The sequence below is a fragment of the Tinamus guttatus genome, unplaced genomic scaffold, assembly GCF_059628265.1.
Source record: "Tinamus guttatus ecotype Peru unplaced genomic scaffold, ASM5962826v1 Tinamus_guttatus_pri_ptg000314l, whole genome shotgun sequence".
Lineage (NCBI taxonomy): Eukaryota > Metazoa > Chordata > Aves > Tinamiformes > Tinamidae > Tinamus > Tinamus guttatus.
The window spans coordinates 7,652,788-7,673,569 of NW_028288848.1; the positions used below are offsets into that span (position 1 = coordinate 7,652,788).

General features: G+C 36.2%; 1 protein-coding gene across 1 annotated transcript in view; it reads left to right on the forward strand.

The window, feature by feature from the left end:
* LOC104572907 (adhesion G protein-coupled receptor A3) overlaps positions 1-20,782 on the forward strand; it is a 242,508-nt gene that overhangs the window by 73,310 nt on the left and 148,416 nt on the right. Inside the window, exons 3-4 of the mRNA XM_088528799.1 lie at positions 14,328-14,399; positions 17,780-17,851. Coding sequence (XP_088384925.1) covers positions 14,328-14,399; positions 17,780-17,851 — 144 coding nt within the window. The remainder of the gene's footprint in view (positions 1-14,327; positions 14,400-17,779; positions 17,852-20,782) is intronic.

Genomic DNA, 20,782 nt, shown 5'->3' on the forward strand with positions numbered 1-20,782 from the left:
GAGGCTGCTGAACAAAATATTCAACAATATTGTTTTCTTTTTCAGGAGAGTTCTCCAGTTAATGAATCTAACTGCATGCAGTGGTGACATTTTTTTTCATTGTGTTTGCAATTCATTTCCTTTGATAAAGCATAATAACTTAAGTATTGAATTTGAATTGTGCATTCATTCTAATTGACATTTAAGAGAAAATGATCTTTATTTTCTTGATGTGAAAAATATTGCACACTGATGGATGAGCATGCAATCTGTGTGAAAAATGTTTTGTTAAATCATTAACACTAGGTTGTTTGTCCGTTGAATCAACGATCTTTTGATGGCAACAGAGAATTCACTGTGATAGTTTTTAATATTCTTCTTTTCCCATTAGTACAAGGAGCAACAGTTTTAAAGCAGTCTCTGTTTCACTTTGATATGAATAGATAAATTGTCAAAGCTGCCAACAAGAATGCTTCCGTATTACGGGGCTATGTTGTAAGCAACACTACATACAGTGTTCTTGCTGGTAAACACAAACTGTGCACATTTAGTGGAGCAGCTCAGTTCTCATCCCTCAGCTGAATGTAATGAGCTGTAACCCTGTGACGAGATTTCACAGAACTGGGTTAGTGTGTGCTGAGTGGGAGACGGATAAGGGATGACGTGTTCTCTGAGCTGCCCTTTCCCACTGCTATCAGCAGAGGCAAAGGGACAAGAGTGGAATATATGCACAGAGCATATTGTTCTGCAGGAAAGCACCATTCGCCAGAATTAACCCATTTTTAGTGCCCTATATGAGAAAGGAAGTGCAAAACATCATATTAGGCTTTATGCTCCATGTGTTTTCTAAATTAAAAAGAATTATTTCTAAGGTATTGCCTGCAGGGTTTCTGAGGAATTAGGGGTATTGCACTGTGCTGTTATTTTTTAAGAGGTTTGACTTGCAAACCTCAAGCACATACTTTAGCTCTCTGCATCGGAAGGGAGCATGTGTCACATTAATTATGCTCACAGCTCCAGTTTGCTACTACTGTCTTGTTTATTTTTGCTTGCTGGTTTGAAGAGAAAGTTGGTTCTCATCATGGCCTATTTCAAAGCATCTGAAATCTGCTAAAAACAAGCTAAACCATAGCCAAATGGGTAGTAAATAATACATAGAGTCCTTATAACCAGAAAATTTAGCAGCTTGCTAGCTGAAGAAGCCACAAGGGTGCAAATCAGCAAAGAGATACAGTAGGCCTAGTGGTTCTCAGCACTAACATGGGCAGCTTTCAGAATGCAACTTGTGTCTGCTCTTTAGAGACTGCAACTCTTTATACAAGGAGCGAGAATTAGGTGTGTAAGAAGAGCATCCAAACGAGCCATGGTGTCAAGGGACAAAGCAGGCAAAAAGACAGACTTGCAAAAGCACTGAAGACTGTCATGTTTCTTTCCTTTCTGGACCTTTGAGATGCAACTTACACTTTTTCTGCAGCCAGCCCTTTTCATAGGCATTACTGATTCAATATTTTCTTTTAAAACCTGAGAAAAGAGAAAGTATTTGTGATTTTGGTCTTTACTCTCCTGCTGGGTAGAATACCTGCTTAGCAAGAGAAATACTCAGGTTTGACCTCCCCAGTATGAGCACATTTTTGTAGACATTAACTACCTCGTAGGAAAGACTTTGGCTGGGATGCAGGTCCAGCTGAGGTGGATCTGTGCCAATATGTCGTCAGGCATTTAAGATTTATGAGACCAGAAAGAAAGAGGAAAAAAAAAAAAAAAAAAGTGAAGCAGTCAAGTGCCGAGGGTATTTCATCAACAAGAAGAAAATGGGTTTTGCTATAAACATCCATTTGACAAAATACAGGGGTACTGTTCAGGAAGACTCCTGTCTGCTGCTTCAGCTCCTGCATGTCCAATTGAGGCAGGAGTCTCCTTAGGTGAGAAAGGCCCAGAAAGTGTCTTCCTCTTCTTTAGCTCTAACCAGTGGGTTTTGTCACAGGAAAGATCGATGGTGACACTTCCCTCTCCCTTAGATAGGCGCTGGGGATGCCAGGCCTGATCTCTGCCTCAGAGGCTGTGTCCTGTATGCCCAGTTAAGCCCATGGGCCTTGGTGTGGTAATGGTTTAGCTGTGAGAGCCACTCTGAGCTTCAGGGACCTGAGGAAGACGTTAGGGAGGAGCCTGCAGCCAGCGAAACGAGTGATGGGGGTTGAGGTGGCGGCAGGTTATCCACCGGGATCCGCTACCTTCCTCCCCTGAAGTTTTTCTTCAGACGGCCTAAGTGCTTTTTGGGATCTAGGCCAATACTTTTACTGTCAAGCTCCTGGTGGCCAGGATACATTACCGTGGTCCTGCGAGGCTTTAAATTGTTGCCATGTTGGATATGCTTTGAGTATTTAAAAGTGCTGAAAATGATTTCTGCCATTCAGCTCAATTGATTTAAGCTATGGTGATGAGGTTCTGCTCTGCAAAGTTTGTACCCAGGTTTGCAGATGTGTTGCTGATATGGCTGATTAAATACAACAAATTTTACAGGGATGAGCATTGGCTACATGAAAATACCTGTATTAAAAAAAAAAAAAAAAACTCCTTCCTCTACAGAATAATGGGCATCGTTTATTGGGTTCTCTGGCAGCTGTTGCTGATGTGTGGAGCTGAGCTATTTTCAGACCTTTTGAAGTCAATTGCAAGCAGTGGTCAAAGGACAAATCCTGAATTTGCCACCAACCTTTGAGCTGCCAAACAGTCACCTGCTCCTGGATAGACTGCTTCCATATTAGAGACTCATAGTCTTTTAGCAGAATGGTCAAATTCTTGTGTTTCATGGATAGTCCTAATGAACTTTAATTCACAATTATTGAAAATTCAAATCAGCATGACACAGTTAGTTGGATTTCAGGTGAGAAACTTTTGAGATAGCTTGGAAAAATGGAAATGATGGCTTGAAACATCATTCTTTTCCCCTTAATAAGTCTCTCTTAAAGGAGGAAAGATTTTAATATCTTTTTGTAAGAGGAGAGACACAGTGGAGTCCAGGGTCAGCTTTCTTGACAAGCGAAATAGCCACTGAGAAGGGTTTGCAGAAGACAGGTTGAGAGCTTTTTGGGATACTGGGCAAATTATTACCAATATTCATTAAATAAGAGAATATTTTAATTAACTAACATGAAACAATTAGTCTTATAGTGCTTTAAAAACTTCTCCTTAGATGAATGTTGTCCTGTGGGCCATGTTATTTATGATGAGAAAAAAAAATACACAAGCTCAGAGTGCATCTTCTATTCATGTATGGAAATGTAATGTTAGTTTGTGGAGGGCTAGGAAAATCGAGTGTGTGGAGGAGTTTCTTTCTTGATGAAAGGCAGGAGACAGTTTGAATATAAGGTCTAATTTGTTTTGACCCATGCTAAACTAATCCTTAAAAATCGTATGTAGTAACATTAATTGAAATGTTTGGAAGAGTTCTCAATACCATAATGATTTACTGGTGGATAGCCATTATCTTCGTGTTTCTTATGTCTCTTATGTAGCGAAGAGATTTTTGCCTTCATACATAGTCATTTTTATTATATTAATTATGCTAATATCTAAGTAGTTCATGGCAGTGCTACAGAAGAGATTAAAATTATTACATTTATTAGTTAAAATGCTATTTGATGGTAATAGCTAAAACTTCCAGTTCAGTAAATCTACTGTCAAGAAATATTAAGAAGCATCATCATTTTTCTTCTTCCTTGGAGGCATATTTAGATTGTATTTTTTAAGTTTAAAAGATAAAAATGGTCAAAAATTGGAGGTATGATGATATATTTATATTAAATATTATCTAGGAAAATGGAAATCTAATGGGGTTATAATGGAAAGAATCTGCAAAATAGTTGTTGGAGGAAGACAAAATGTAGAACGTGGCAGAAAATGACTACTTTTGCTTGAAATTCAGTGGCTAGCAGCTTAAGCAAAAGGAAACAAACTTAGGAAAAATCAGTGATGATTAAAAGTGAATTGTTTTGAAGTGGAGCGAGAGAAAGTTCTATTAGGTAACTGTAGGTAACTTTGCAAATGGCTTTTGATATGATTTTGGAATTAAAAATAAGTCTTTCCTTTGTGCTAAGTCTCTCTGCAATTAAATGCATACTGATTCCTGTAGGTTAGTTCTAGCTGTATTCCTACTTCACAATAATGTATTGATGTACTCATTTAGCTAAAATTCTTAGGTGGAAGTGTATTATACATTTTTTTTGCACACATCAAAGTGTAGATGTGAAACAATGTTTCTTAGCAATTTTTCTTGAACGTGTACTCTTTGGGCATTATTTAAACAATTGTTTTGCAATGTAATTGATTATTTGAATAGTTGTACAAATTAATTGAATGTATACTAGAAATAAATCTGTTATAATTCACTCGTAGATTTGTAATGGCATTATTTATATGTATATGGTAGTGGGGAAAATTATATAACAGAAGTTGTATATAAAAATCCAATATTAGCGGTCAGAAATGACAGAAATCCAAATAAGCTAAGTTGTGAAGTTAATTTATAGGGCTGTTTAACTGATGGACAGGATTTTTTTATTTTATTTTATGTAACACCTGAAGTTTAGCTGTATTTCAGGAAGTAACTTAATTGGATTTATGAGCATCAAGGCTCCTGCTCTCCTTCAGGGTTGCAAGTAGTCCTGTTAGTGTGACGTGCAGCCAGCCATCCCAGCTGCTCGCTATGCTCGTCTGGTGCGTTATGCACTGATGTTATTAAGATAACACTCGAGGTGTCAGCTGCAGTCATCCTTCAAGATATATCGAGTGCAGATTTATAAATGCATGTATTAAAATAGTCACCAGGGAGCACCTTTGCTGCATTTTTTTTTTTTTGGCAGGAAAATAGCTGTATTAGAATTTATCATATATGATCATGCTGAGCCTTGAAGTAAAATGAACTGTTGCTGATGAAGCCCTGGTCTGTATGCTATTAATCAGAAATAAGGATGGGCATTATAACAAGAAATGCAGTCTTTAATTCACTTCTCAAACCAACTGGAAATAAAATAAGCCACTAGGAAACCAGTGTGGCACCAGAAAGGTCAGTTCCAAAGGCAACATCAGGAGAGGATGAGGTTTCAACAAACAAAGGGAATTATTTGCAGGCTAAGGTGGGCAGACCGTGTCTATGGAGGAAGGTCATCACGTGCCAGGGCTGATGGCTCTGGGCACATGATGTGGAGAAAGTTAGAGCAAGGAAGTAATGAAGGAAGGTATGACGGAAGCTGCGCAGAGAAGTTTTATTACCCTGTGTAGTGAGAAAGACTGTGAAAGGAATGTTTATCTAAAAGGCTAAGACATCCCAACAGTATTCACCATTAACTCTCCCTGTAGTGTCCCTCTTTCTCCTGCTTTCTCTTTTTGCCTTCTTCCTTTCCCGTCTTCACCACTTTTTTCCTTTGCTTTCAAGGCTCAAAGACCTGTGTGTGTTCTTATGGCCCACTTGCATGTTATTACTGCTGTGGTGGGTTTTGTTTGTAATAATGTTTTCATATTCTAGTTATAAATAACTTGGACATTTATTTTAGCAAATTAGAAAAATTATTTTAAAAGCTATGACTTTACCTGAAATAGGGAGGGAAAAAAGCAACAAAATGAAGAAGTCATTGTAAAAAACATTTTTCAAGTGAGACCAACAGATATTTGCTTTTTAAAAGGATATACCAAATCTTTGTTATCTTTAATGGGAGAGGTTTGTTTTGAAATAAAGATCCCTCTCATGGCACTTCTGAAGCAGAAGAAAATCCAAAACAATTTTTCCTTGAAAATCTCAAAAATATGCATGTGTGGCTTATAAAGCATGTGTAGGAACTGTGCATTTTTCCTATAGGTCTCCTTACTTTTCAGTCTTCTTTGCTCTGTCATTCATCTATATTTCTTATAAAATTTCAGGAAAAAAATTAAAATTTCTGGCAAGTACTTATGGAAGCAAATGTGCAAGTAAAAAATTTGTGCAGAGAAAATGGTCATGGGAGTCCTTTGGGGTAGTTGGATGGGGAACTCATTAATTTCAGTGTCTGTAGAAGAAGCCCGTTTTACTTGATGCCTTATTGGCACTTGTGCTTGTTTTCTAAATTACTTACACTTGTCTAAGTTGTTTCCAAAGGCAGAGTTGGTATAAACAGAGGCTTCGAGGGAAAGGGTTTCTAGACCACTTTTTACAGAAAATGAATTCCTCAGAGCTAAAGTACTTAGACAATTCTCCCATATTATGCCTTAAACCACTTTTTATTTTGCTTTTGAACACTTACAACTTTACAGGATTTCTATGTAGTTACAGATCCCTCTGCTAGTGGCTGAATAAAAAGGCCGTAATTGTTTTTTGCTTTTCTGGAAAAGCCTTCCTGCTCTTGCTGATGCTAGGCTAAATTCAGGTGTTGTCCCAGCTTGAGCGATCATGAAGTCTGGTTTTGAGTTTATTCATTCCTTGAGATCAGTGAGGGGGCTAAATGAAGCAGTAACAGTGACGGTAATGGAGTGTTCCCGTATCCACGTCCCATCACCAACTAGCAAATGACTGCAGCTCTCAATATTTTTTTATAAGTGACTTCATTTTTGCAATGCTATTTGTAAGATTAATTCTTACGCTTTTAATGAGATCGCACAGAAATGATATATGGGCTGAAAGATATGTCTTTGATATTTGCAATCGAATCATGCTAATTTTTAGAAGTTTTTTATTTCTGTGTTATGAAGTCATTAGGGTGAATAAACATTATAGGAAAGACTATTTTTATTATATCAGTTTACACTGGATAGTGAAGTATCTTATTTTTGGCCCAGAACTCCCGTAAGATTATTTAAGGGTCATCTGCAAAAATGCTTGTCTTTCCATTACGGATAAGGGCGGAATTCTTTCTTCTTTTCTTTGGATGTTCAAGCCATGTAAGAAAATATTTTTCTGAAGTTTGAACTACATTTCAGTAAAGAATTGCTTGTATTGTTCCAAGGCAATAATGGTTCAATAAGAGGAAAGAAGAATCAGGCATTTCCTTAAAAAAAAATCGTTATGTAAAAATGAATCTCCATGGTAGAGTAGTTTGTATATTTTAGAGGTCACCTAGCTAAAACAAACAAAGAAATCCACAAGTTCATTATCCTAATTATTCTGATAATTTAGTGTAAAGTGCTCATCTCCCTGTTTTATTGTGGAAAATGAAGTCGGATACATTTCTGAAAATATAGAATGAATTCCTACCTAATAATCCATATGAAAGATTCTGATTATGTTGTGAAAGAGTGACTCAGAAGTTTGAAATTTGACCATTGAATAGATGCTGCTGGAAATTTCTAATAGGCGACTAGGTGCGGTTCCAGAACATTTCTTATGAAGGAAAAAATGCTGAGGATGCTTTTTGCCCTATTTCTCTGCTTTCTGTGCAAGTCCTTTTGTTCCACATTGGAATTCTGCTCAGAGCTGACTTTGATTATTTATATTCCTACCCCTCAATGGTGGGCTGTGGTCAGAGAGCACATGGCAAGAACCTCCACCTGCATTGCATTGTCTGCTAGGCAGGAGCATACAGAAAAGTCCCAAAGGGTGTGAAAGCCTAAGAAGCCTCTGGCTCTTTGCAGCCACTGATGATTTTTGTGCAGAGCTGCTAGGCACTTGCTGCATCCATGAAAATACAAAAAGATACATGAATAATTACTTATGTTGTGAACTTCATTATTTTGCTGGAAAAGCATAAATGATTTTTTTCTTTATTAGAAACTGCATTTTGGTTTGAACTATCGATAACAAAGTGCTAAACTAGAGGTAGACACTAAGCTTTTTTTTTTTTTTGCATTCTCATTGCAAGTTCTGATTTGTTGATGTTATCTTTACAACTGAACTGAAATGTATGCAGTATAAGTTAATCCTTAAATATGTATGTGCGAGCTAGAAAATGTTATTTTCTGATATATGCCTACAGAGAAATATTAAAAACATTTCTTTGAATGTTTGTCCTACTGGATCAAGGTTTTTTTCTCACTTTTCCTTCTTCGATTTCCTCCTCCAATTAAAAGGCTTTGAATTGGTGTAGTTCTGCAAGCTCTATGCTCTTGCTATGTTATAATAGCATTAGAACGAAAATTCTCTAGCTATCTTGGGGGATTTTGAGTGGGGCTTCTTCACCTCTGTTATATTTCAACTACCATTATTGACGCTTGCTTTAATGTTTTTAGACTTGTTCCTAAATGACAAGAACCTGTTAAGTTACCAAAGGACATGAGTCATCCTCCTTGAGTAAAATAGCATCAGGTTATGCGATGACCTTTCTACTGCTCTACCCATCTTTATACCCATCAATGACAGGTTTGAATCTTCTGATTGTACCTGAAGTAATCCAGATGGTAATGGGTTATGATTTAGGTGAAACTTTTCTAATAAAAGAAAAGCAAGAGGAAAAGCATAATCAAGGAAAACGTTGACATGTTAAAAGCAAAGCAAAGCCTTCTCATCTTCTCACCCCTCATCACTGCCATGTAGTGTTTGTTTCTCTAAGGGCACAATTATTTTCCATATGCCTTTTATGGGAATCTTTTAAATCTAAATTAATCTAAATAAAGATCTGTCTCTCTTAGAACTTCAGTACAATGATAGCTTTTTCTAAATCTGGAAAGCAGATGAAACTTCCTCTTCTATCATTAAAAACAACAAACAACTTTGAGAGCCCAGGAGTTTCATAGGAACATTGTGTGCTTTAGATATCGATGATATTGGATAATGGATAGCAACTAAATCAAGACATCTGCCTGTTTCTCTCTCCAATGTGTAACTAGCAATACACTCACCAGCAGTGCAGATGAAAATATGTTTTCACAATATGCAGAATATCAAAGCATAATAAGCAATGAGTCACAGGCTCCTGTACAGGAAGACATGTTTATAATGTCTTCATGCTTATTTTTCCAATATTGTCTTAATTCTTCTTGTATCCAAGGCAGCTAGTCTTGACAATCAATATTGTGACGTCGGGATATATATTAAATGTGGTCTTTCACCACTGGCTTTGCTGCTTTTCTACCATGATCATAACAAAGTTTTAAACGTGTGTCTTTATTAAGGGTCCTGATTCATTTAATGGGCAAAACTTCCAATTGGTTTAGCTGAAGCATTTTGTATAAGAAAGAAGTGGAAGATGTGATGTTATATATTTTTGTTGTTATTGTTGTTTCATAGTAATATGCAAAATTTGGAAAGCCAGTCGTATTTCACTGGAATTTGGCATCTGTTCAACAACCGCTTGCTCCTTTCAGAGCTTTTTTGGAAAGTTTGCAGCACCATAATGACAGCTTTCTAAACACAGATGTCCTCCTGGTACAACCTATAATTTTTTATGAAAGATGTATCAATGTCAGGAATTTGAATGAAGTACTGGAATTAGTTGAACATTCTTGTTATGAATATGTATTCAGAATATCTGCAGTACGTATAGTGGAAATAGGGGGAAGAGTCTGCAGTGACTGAAGGCATAGACTTTGATATGAAATGCCTAAAATGTCTCCATGTTGTTTTTGATAAATTGGTTCTTTTGTTAATTGGATGTGCATATTTTAATTTTCCTGTAGTAAGTTCTACTATATGAACATATACCATGAACCCTGAATCTCAAGAACACGTTTAGGTAATCAGGGGTTTGGCTGGGGAAGATATTTAAGAGCTGAGTGGCCTGGAGTAACTGTTAAATGTTCTTATAAAGTCCCATTAGTAGCCTCTTTCTCGCATTTCATCTCTATCTCAGCTAAGGAAATACATGTTTCAAGCATAGATTCGCCCTTCTTAAGGCAGCTGTCTTTGTTGAAGTAACTCCTCCGTACTGTCATTAGTAAGGAAAAAGTTAAGGGATTAATGTGCAAGGTGATAAACTGCTTGTGATAGACAGGGAAAGAATTTAAAAGTTTTTACTTGTGGACTGTTATGTGCATGCACATGCAAATTATGTATATGGATGTAGGAAGATAATGCAGAATGTTTATTATATGTAATTTATACAAGTTCAGGCTTGTAAGTGAAGAGGAAACTCTCCTCTAATAACTTATGCTAACATTTCAGATTACTTTTTAATGATAAATCTGCTTCATATTGTTCTGTATCTATTCATATCTAGTTAAGACCAAAGTGCCACGATGTAAGTACATCTAGAAATTTTAATAAAATCAGAGGAAATATAGCATTTCAACAAACATTGTAGTAATTTTTCGTGCCAGCTGTGCAGCCTTGATATAAATGCTGCAGTTGTTTCGGCTTTAGGTAACTTCACGTAACTTCCATCTATCTGTAATTGTAACAGAAGTTTGGTTTTGATTTATTTTCAGGTCATGCCACTATATATATACACCCACACCACTAATGACACATCATTCAGATTCAGAATAGTTATTTTAAAGTTAAAATGCTCTGTCAGAAATAATGCAAAGCCATACATGCTAGTTATAAAGCACTTTTTTCTTTCTTTTCTTTTTTTTTTTTTAAAAAAAAAAAACTTTAGCTGGGTCATGCTATGGTCATTCAATATTGTGATACTGGGGTTCTTCGTCTGACTTTTTCCTTTTTGGGGTGATGATAAAAATCACTTGTGGGGGGCATGTGTGTGTGTGCGTGCGTGCATGTGCGTGGCCCAGTTTGGATCATGCCTTGGATCATGACTTTTTCCAAATCTCAGCAGCAGCTCTTGGGGAAAAATGTAAACATACAACCAAATATTACCCTGGTTTCTTTATTTAGCTCAGTGAAAGTTGTATTTTTTATTTTTACAAAAGAGGTAGGAGGCAAGAAAATATATTCTTCTAGTATAAAAACAAGAATTGTAAGTAATTAACACTTGTGCTCATTTTACTTATTTTCATTACATTTTAGTCTTCAAGAAGGGGCAGGGAAGAAAATATCTACTGTGTTAAACTGGAAGTATAGGAAATCATTTTGGAGTAATACTTCTTATCAAGAAAGTACCAGGATTGTGAGTAGTGTAATCATCTACAATTTTCTGAGACTATCCTTACTAAAATGACCTACCAAATTTAAATGGAATTTAAGACCAGATGACTTAGCTTGTTTGGGACAGTTTAATTGATGGACACTTTTCCCTGAAATGGCTTGGCTTCCACTAGCATTATCCTGGGCTTTTTTATTTGTCTAGACGATAGTTTTGGATTATACTGTTTTTTCCTATGCTGTTATGGGTTATGAGGAAACAGAGCAGAGTTTCCATAAACTAGGACACAGAGGACCAAGACCTTTTGCCTTATGTGGACTGGTGTTAAAATTCACCTGCCAACGATTTCCCACTTATGCTTATTTTATATAGATATACATATATATATATACACATATATATTTGTTGTGAGCTGTTAACACTGTTGGCCGTAAGTGATGATTTAATTGCAACCTTCAAGTGCACTTAGGTGGGTTGGCAGTTAACACAAAATATGTCTAATTGCTCAACAGATTATTGTCAGTTTTCCCTGCCTAAATGTGGCTATTTGCACTGTCTAAACCTCAAAGTGTTTTCTAGCGTAAAGCATGAAATCAGGATAGATCTCAGAGGCTGCATGGGTGGACTAATGCTTAAAAAAAACGTGGAAGTCTACGCCAACAAAGAGTCTCCTTTCCTCCTTTTACATGCTGGCTCATTTCTGCAGGTTCCTCCAACCTGAGTCATTATATATTTAATGTTTTCTGCAAGTAAAATGATGTACATTTCATTTATGAAGATATTGTCTGTTGTGTTGCTTGGAGACATACATATATATATATAGTACTGCTGCCAATACCAAAAAAAAAAAAAAATCTTACAGTTTTTACATTTGTTAATAACAAATGTCATCAGCTGTGATTCTATAAACTCCTGGGACTGTTGGCCAAAACCAGTATGTCGCACAGAAGGGAAGAAAACTGCTGTGACTGGGGTAGGTAACTGGGAAAGGACAGAGTAGCAGCAGGATGACAATTGAGGCCCATAATTCCTTCCTGTTGCCCGCTGGGTCTTCTCACATGCCTTGGCCAGATGGTCCTCAAGAACCTACTGGAGCACAAACTTCCACAGCTCTATTTCAACTGCTGTTGTAACTATGCTTGCTTGGTTTGTGTATGAAGAAGAACACGAGCCTTTGCTTAAAATTACTTATAGACTGTGCAACTTCCTCCTTAATACCTGAATCGCCAGCCAGGTCCTTCCCCAAGCTCTGCCCCTTGCTGGTACTTTTCTTTTTCTCTTCTTTCCCTTATCCTGCTTTTTGCTCTCCCTGATGGCTTTCTCAGACCATGGTGAATTTTAATATTAAAGCCTCTTTGGCTTTGCAGTACTTATATTCTGGAAAGACTCTAAGTATAGCCTTTTGATTGATTGCAGTTTTAAATACATAGTTCTCACTTTTTTTTTTTTTTTTATCCAATAGTGTTAAAAGATCAGTTGAAACATATTCATGATCAAAGTAGCATGTAGACATCAAGCTAAAACAAAGAATAAAGGCTAATCTAAAATCATTGGTCAGGTGATGTGATATGTGATCATCATTGTGAACACAGGCATGAAAACAAAATACAAAATACTTAAAAATGCAGTTCACTAAGATACCAGTTTACTCAAAAATCATTTTGAGTTAAGTAGCTTTCCTGGGTTAATAATAGGCAATGTCAGCTAATGTTCCTTTTCAAAATTCTAGCTGTAACTCTGTTAATAAATTTTCATGTTACCTTTTTCTACAGATATTTCAGCCTTTCCACTTCCTTGCTTTGTGCATATTAAAAAATAATTTATGCAAAAAATTATAATCAACCTTAAGCAGTGTGTTTATGAATGATGGTGTAAGTATGGAAGTGTTCAGTTCTTTGCTGTGTATCATGCCTTGCAGAGTACACAGCATAAAAGTCTTCCCAGGTCAAGGTTTAACACATATGGAACCTAGTTTACATGGAATTTTTTACAACTTAAGTGACTGACTGTCTAGGTTGACTTTTCAAGCTGAGATGATAAGGGCTTTAAGGTTTTTTTCTTTTTTTCTTAACATCAAAATTATAGTCTCATTCTGCTGTATATTGGTCGCTTTGCATTTTTTATATGTAAGATGAAACTTCTTGTACATAGAAGTCAAAATGTCTTATCACCTTCTCAAGGATTTTTAGTGTTGTGTGATGCAAGCTGAAAGCTGAATTTGACCTTCTAAGAGGCTGAGAACTTTGCTAGGCAGAGCACTCATCAAAGACATCACTGAGACAAAGTGCTTTTGACATAACAAATTTTTGGAACAGATCAGCACAAGTGACCAGCAAAATCCAAGGATCTTTATGTATGATTTGGAATCAATTTGACTTTGAAATTCGCATATATCTTACAGTGAACTAAACATTCTGGATTAAACCTTGCCCTACTGAGGGCAGTCACGTTTCAGTAGGACCAAGATTTCACCTCATGCACATTTTATTTGCAGTAAAATAGAAAGTCATAAATAAGGTGACTCATGCTGTTGATGTGTCTGTACTTTGGTTGAATCAAGACGCGCATGAGCTGTAATATACTGGAGCTGGCCAGTCTGAAAAAACAACAGTGATGTTATTGAGCACCAGTCATTCCCTATGAATTGCAAATCGTCAAATGACGAACCCTGACTCTCGGAGAATTTATGGCAGTTCTCTCCTAGACTGCTCATCTAAAGGCATTTCCTCAGTGTTCACATCATGAAGAGCCTTCAGACAATTCAATAGTAAATCTCTGTGGGGACCGAACTGAGAGAAGTGTCGTGGCCCTGAGCACTGCGCCAAGAGCAGATGAGTTTATTAATGCTAGTGAAATCTTCTTTATCTGTGCAACAACTGATCCCCTGGATTGCCACCAAGTGCAAAATGAAACACCTCTCTGCCAAATACGAGAAACTGTGTACATGCCAGGACACAAAACTGACCTGTTTATGCCTCCCATGCCAGCTGCTTTGCATACATTAGTTGGGAATGTGAAGTTTATTAAGTGTAAAGTGCACAGCACAATGAATAAGCAAAGTAACAGGCTCTTGCTTTGCTGACCTAATTATTTTATTCACTCATTGATTAGAACATTTTTTCCTGAGGCAAAAATGGCTGTGAAGCTCATTTTGAAAATTACAAATAGGAAAAGAATTAAAACAAGCAGACTGTTTTTTAACATCTAACCTTAACCCTCTTAGAAAAATATGTTTTCATAAACTGCAAATGATGTAGTGTTTCTGATGTTACTATTTAAAATAAATCCATTGCTTTTACTTAAGACAAAGGTTAAAATTGCATTGCATTTCACACTTTTCATGTATAACAGTAATACAGTATGTAAAAGTGATAATTAATTGCTCCTCCTATTATGTCTCTCTAGAGATCTGAAGAATAACTTAATTAGCACAATTGAGCCAGGGGCCTTTCATGGACTTTCAGAACTGAAGCGCTTGTAAGTATTAATTCTATTTGAATTATCCTGAAAATTGGGTTTGTATCAACATTTCTATCCTTTGGGAGCTCAAATATGCCACCAAGCAATAATAACATAAGGACACAGACTATAGAGAAACGTGCACTGTACTTTCTGAATTTACCGGACCTTTGCTTTTGTTTTATTTCATTTTGGGGGGATATTGCTACTATGTTTAAAATTATCTGTTTGTCTCTAAATGCCCTATAAAGAACATCTAGAAGACTTTAATATATCTATAATTAATAACCTAGGAGACAATGTATTCCTTCAGAAATTAAGCAGAATACAACCTTATGGTTTCCTACATGGAAAACACTATTTTATGTTATAGTATACTAAGCATACTAAGCTTTTTTAGCTATGTTAGGTCTCCTTTTGTCATAGGCTTTATCTGTAAATAAAGCATAATTTCTCAGGAAGAAAAATAACATGTTGAAAAACTGATCTACTGTTCTCTATTAAATTCACTAATAGATTTACTAACAATTAGTCTGTTTTCTTTAAAGAATAATTTTCTAAAGGAACAAGATGTAGGCAGTTTTCTGTTTGCCCGTGGTGCTTGCATGGTGCTCTTTGGAGGTGGCCACTGGCCAGAGTGGCCAGTAGGCATCATACTGCACGGGCTTCCCCATCCCATCTTATAGGTAGCAGTGCTTTCTAATACCATCCAAATGCTTTCAAGTGCATTTGGGTAGCTATGAGATGGTAATGACAAGGTTGGAGTAGCAAACACGTTTTTAATGCAGATATAAAGGTAAGACTGAAAGTTCCCCTCTTGCTGTCCCCGTTAGAGAGATGCCGAGGCAGCGCAGTGTCCGCACGCTCTAATAACACAACCCTGACCTCTGCTGGGAAAACCGGGCTGCCGTGGATGAGCCAGAGCAGACAAAGTCACAAGTCACGGGCAAAAAGTGGGAAGCAAGGGCTAGTGAAGTAGGAATGCTGAGATTTATTGTGCTAGGCTTCAGAAAACCACATTGCTATTACCAACACGTATTGCTGGAAGCAATCTGGAGACGATGGATAGATTAATTATTAGATTGTCACATGTTTGTCATAAAGCGCTGTAGTCTCATAGCAAACGAGACAATCTCTACCCTCCCTCAGGCTTCTGGGGTAGCAGACGGCTGAACAGCAACTAGTGTAAACTCACGCTGAACACAGAGTACAGGAATACTAAACATATTTTACATTTGCTTCCTCTTTTTTTTATCATCATGTGCGAATAATACTGTGAAAAATCAAAGTTAACATGGGGTGGGCAACTGCAGAGATGTGGATATGGTGAGTCGGGTGGCTAAACTGCAGACTGTCAGCATCAACATACGAATGGGATGGAGAACTGATTTTGATCCTTTGTATTGAAGTGGCAAACTGAATTATTTCAAGGGTTTACTCAAAAGTGTATGCACGAACCTGATGAAACATAAAAATTTATGAAGCATTAATATTAAAGCTGTAGTTTATTCAACAGAGGAGTACTTCATACTTCATAACATTAATTTTCCAAGTTCACCGTAGGAAGATAAACATTTTACTTCTGATAAGAATCACGAGCTTTGTACATGAGGAATTGAATTATATTTATATACCATGTTTTAGTTGGGAGGAAGGTTCAGCAAGCTGTCTTTTGTGCTTACTGATGTTTCTTCAGGAAACGTCTTCTATAAGACAGAGATTTCAGCTGCTTTCATACCTCTTCGTATGAAAATAACACTCATTTAAATATATTTTAAGAAAAGATCATATAGCCTTTTGCTTTGTTAAAAAAAAAAATGCAGCTTTACCATGTGTCACATTTGAAAAACTATGTCCTGACTTTGGTGAGTTTAAATGAAGTTTACTTTTGCTACTCAAAGTATACTCCACACAGTGATGAGTTGTCTAGTAAATGTGGAAGTGATGCATTATCCCATTAAGAATCCTAGGAAGTGAGGCATTATCACGTTAAGAATCCTAGATTCCTGTTACAATTTACCTCCTCTTTTGTGGAGGCAGGCAGATGAATTATGTTTGTATTAAACTAACATTTTTAGTTTTTATAGAATGATGTGGCTTCATTAGAAAAACATAAAGATTAATTGTTAATATGCAGTTATTGCACAATATTGTTATCCAGCTTTTTTCCTCTGCCATTGTCTACTTGATATTCCTGACAGGCGTTTAGGAAATACTTCTCATGTTGTATTTCATTGTTCAATTGTGCAACAACATATCCTTTGTCTGATTAAAAAAAAAAAAAAAAGTCTTTGTAGTGGATTCTAAAGATACTGACTTCATTTTCTAGTTAATTTGATATGTCTCCATAAAAGCAATAACTGGATTTCTCAAAATACTACTATTATTCTCCTATATTGATTACTTCTATGTTGTTGTGTAACAATAGAAAAAAAATGGTAATATGAAATATAACGTTGTACTTACTAAAACATTGAAAATATATATTTGAAAACCAACACTTTTATGTTTATACAATCACTTAAAATCTTTACATTGTTGCAATTATATAAAAACCATTCTTGGTAAGAAAGAAACTGGAGTCAAAGTTGAAAACCAAACATTTGAAACATTAGTTCAGAATACCCAATTTGGCAGTAGAAGTGGAAGTACCACAACATAATTCTTCATACCTATATCTGTTTCCTTTCTAAAAGACCCTAAACATTATGTTGTATATATGAATTACTGCACTGTAAACATCCATTCACCTTTCTGCAGACAAGTTATGGAACTTAATGCCTCATGCTAACTGTGGTCTGAGGTAGCCACAGCGTTGCTCTTAGAGAAGCTTGCCAAGTGTTTCCCAAGACTGACCTTTCCTACTGACTAAAAAATTAATTGCCCCCTTGTTTCTCTAATTTCTTCATCAGGAAAGAATGCTGCCTATGCAATGAGTCAGTAATAAACAGGGAAAATCCGTCTTTGCTGGATATTGCATGCAACAAATTACAAATTATGTATTATTTTTCATGGTTTGGTGCTGTCATGTATCAGTGGAAAAAATTAGGGAATGTGAACAGTGTAACATCGTACAGCTGCTAGCAACTCAGTAAAGACAGTTCTTTGTATTGAAAACGATTTCTACTTTATTTTATACCTCTGCACATATATAATCACATTTTAATGCAATTAGTGTGAAATCCAGTCTAGTATATTCGATTGCAGAATATTGCTCAATAGAGTCAATACAAAGTTGTGAAATCCATTTAATTTGGATATGTTATGCTACCAAAAATGATTTTTTTTCCTTTGTTTCTAACTCTTTAACAGTTAGAATTAGAGAGACTGTATATGGTTATTTGACCGTGTATACAAATAAGATTGAATTAATGGATTTTCTTGTTTGTTTGTTTCAGAGATCTTTCGAATAATAGGATTGGTTGTCTAACACCAGAAATGTTTGTTGGACTTAACAATCTTCACAAATTGTGAGTATAACACCATTCTTAGTTTGTATTTTTCATTTACAAAACATCACATGAATTACTTGAGTATCATAGAAATATTTAAAGAGACATTAAGTATATAATGTATCAAGTCAATTCAGGTTTAGAATCTCAAGCGATTTCCAGTTGCTTCAAAAATATTAGTTTTAGACTGTGCATTTAAGGTGTTGTATTTTACATATTTTTTGTCATGATATTTTTTGATTTCTTAGTTTCACACATGCAGCTGCACTGGAATGTGGTGTAGGGAGCAACATAATCAACTTACATATCCATAAGCATACCAGACAGCTTGTCAGATCAATAGATTACTAAGGCTATTATAAAAGGAGAATCTAGCAAAGATAAGACTATGATAGTGTAATGGGGTTGTTCAGTTTTAGAGACAATCAGATGACCTGGAAAGAGGGACAGAAGTGTTGTGGCAGAGTTTGCTAATGATACTAAGTTAATCAGAGTGTTAGAGATAAGGGCAGATTATGAAGAAGGACAGAAGTAATGTACAAGTCTGTGTGACTGTACGGAAACGTGGCAGATGGAATTTCATGCAGTTAAATATTAAACGATGCAAGGGAGAAAAAACTACCTGTTCTAAGGTAACCATTAAAATGGAGGAGAGACGTTATGAGACTGAAATAGATAATTCTTGGAAATACCCGCTCAGTGTTCAGTATCATTTACAATCTGCTCATCTCAAAAAGTTTATCAGAACTAGAAAAGCTTGAGAGAAGGACAAAAAAATGAATCAATTTTTGGACAACATATGGAAATACTAGGAAGCAGTAAGTTGGCTGGGACTTTACTGTCTGGGAAAGGGACAATTCATGGAAATGGAAGTATTACAGAAAGCGGTAAAACCGCATAACAGATAGACGAACAGCAGTCAGTTTTTTGTTGTCTCTCGAGATGCAGAAACTAGAGAATATTGATAGGATCTTTTGTATGGCAGATGCAAAGCAAAAAAGGAAGTATTCATAAACAAAGGACAAAGTAAAGCTGTGGAAATCCTTGCTACAGGATGCTGTTAACATGATTTTGCATGAGTTCAAGGGGGTAAAGGACAAGTTTATAAAAGCAAACTGCCTTGAGGGCTGCTGAATTCATAGAAGCTATGTCTGGTTCAGGAAATTCTAGGCCTCAAATAGTTGGAGACTGAAAGAATAAACAGAGGAAACAACATTTTGTTATACACTTGTCAATGTATCTAATGACTTAAACAGCTTAAATGGACATTTGGTCAGACCCAGGAAGGTTTTCTGTTTTTATTCGCATCTGCTTTCATTTCTGAACGAGAAAAAAGTTCCTATACTGCCTTGTAATATGTGATTAATCTCCTGCTTCATTTATATCCCTCTCCTGACCCGTTCTTGGAAAAAGAGGGAAATCTTTCTAAAAAAATCTGTTTGGGTGACACCGGGTGAAACCTTGAAAACGGGCATGCTTCTCATTAATGAGAATACTATGCCAGATCTTCACCAAGTTGTACAAGTGAGAACAGATGATGGAGAAAACCTTGATAGAAAATCAATGAGCAAAAAGAGGATACTCTTTTCTTTTTTTTCTTTTTTTTTTTTTTTTTCCTAATAACTCATCTCAGGATGCCAAATTGGACAAGCACAATTCTTCTTTTGAAGGTGGCTGTGGTTTTGGCTTTTAATAATGTGTAAACGTCGTTATGACCACATTAGACACATCCCTGCTTATTCTAGTTACCTATCCTGGGGTCAGTTAGTCTTCTCTAAACATGAAAATCTGGGGAGAATCTCACTAGGTCCTTGTACATTATCATTAATACTGCATTGGCCTGTGGAAAGCTCTATTCCCGTACAGCCCAAGTAAATGTTTACCTTTTCTTTAAGTCAAGGCTAGCTTTCGTATGTAATTGGCTATACAGCCTGGACTTCCTATATTGCTTTTCTTCTGAGGCCCGAGTTTATAGTAGAAATTGGAATTACACCTTCCTTAAGTATAATTCTCAAGTGACATTCTTGTTCCACCTTTCACTTTGAATAATACTATTTAATGAAATTGCTGGGACTCTGGTCTTCAAAAACACTCAGTTCTTCTTCTGTGATAGTTTTCATAATATTCACCATTTGTTTGTTTTGTCATTACAAGATTTCATTTCCACATGCTTACATTTCTGTGCCAGAATCATTAGTGAGAGCATTAAATACAATCACTTTCTGCAGAACACCAGTAACACCTCAGCCTGCCTCACTTTTAGTCTGTCCAGTATATTGCAGTGTCTTAAAATAAATGTGCTTATCCCCAGATTCTCCACGCTATTATGGATGTTGTTATGTCCATGTGTCAGTGGAAAAAATGATGATTCTGGTAATTGTAGACCTGTTAGGCTGACCTTACTTGTATTTGAGGCAGTTTCTGAAAGAGCTTGGAGAGAAAGAAAAACAGAAAAAATGGTGGGAAATTGTAAATGGGGGAAAAAAAAATCAATACATTGCTATTGAAGATGTATCACGTAAGTATATGAAAAGATTGCTAATTTTCCAGACAGACAAGGAAAATTATTTATTGATTTTAGTGTACATCTAGCATGATGCTGCATAAGCAGGAAAACACCATAAAAATTCGTACTAGTGTTTTTATGTGGTTGCAATTAGCATAACAGGCTTCTAGTTTCCCGGGTATTTTCTGGATCTCAAGTAGTTTTGCAGATCACTATTGCTGTCGGAATTTTGGGTTTAGTCAGTATTACTAGATTCCCTATTTCCCATGACGGTTCCTTCACTGTCTTCAGGCCCTTTATCCAGGCTTAGCTGATCAGTTTGTTTGGCTTCTATTAGTCTTGAGAACGTTAGTTCCTGGTTTGTTTTTTAAATTATGTTTCTATTATCGACTTAATGAAACTGGGGAATGCTACATGAACATACCTGTTTTTTGGCTTATTAC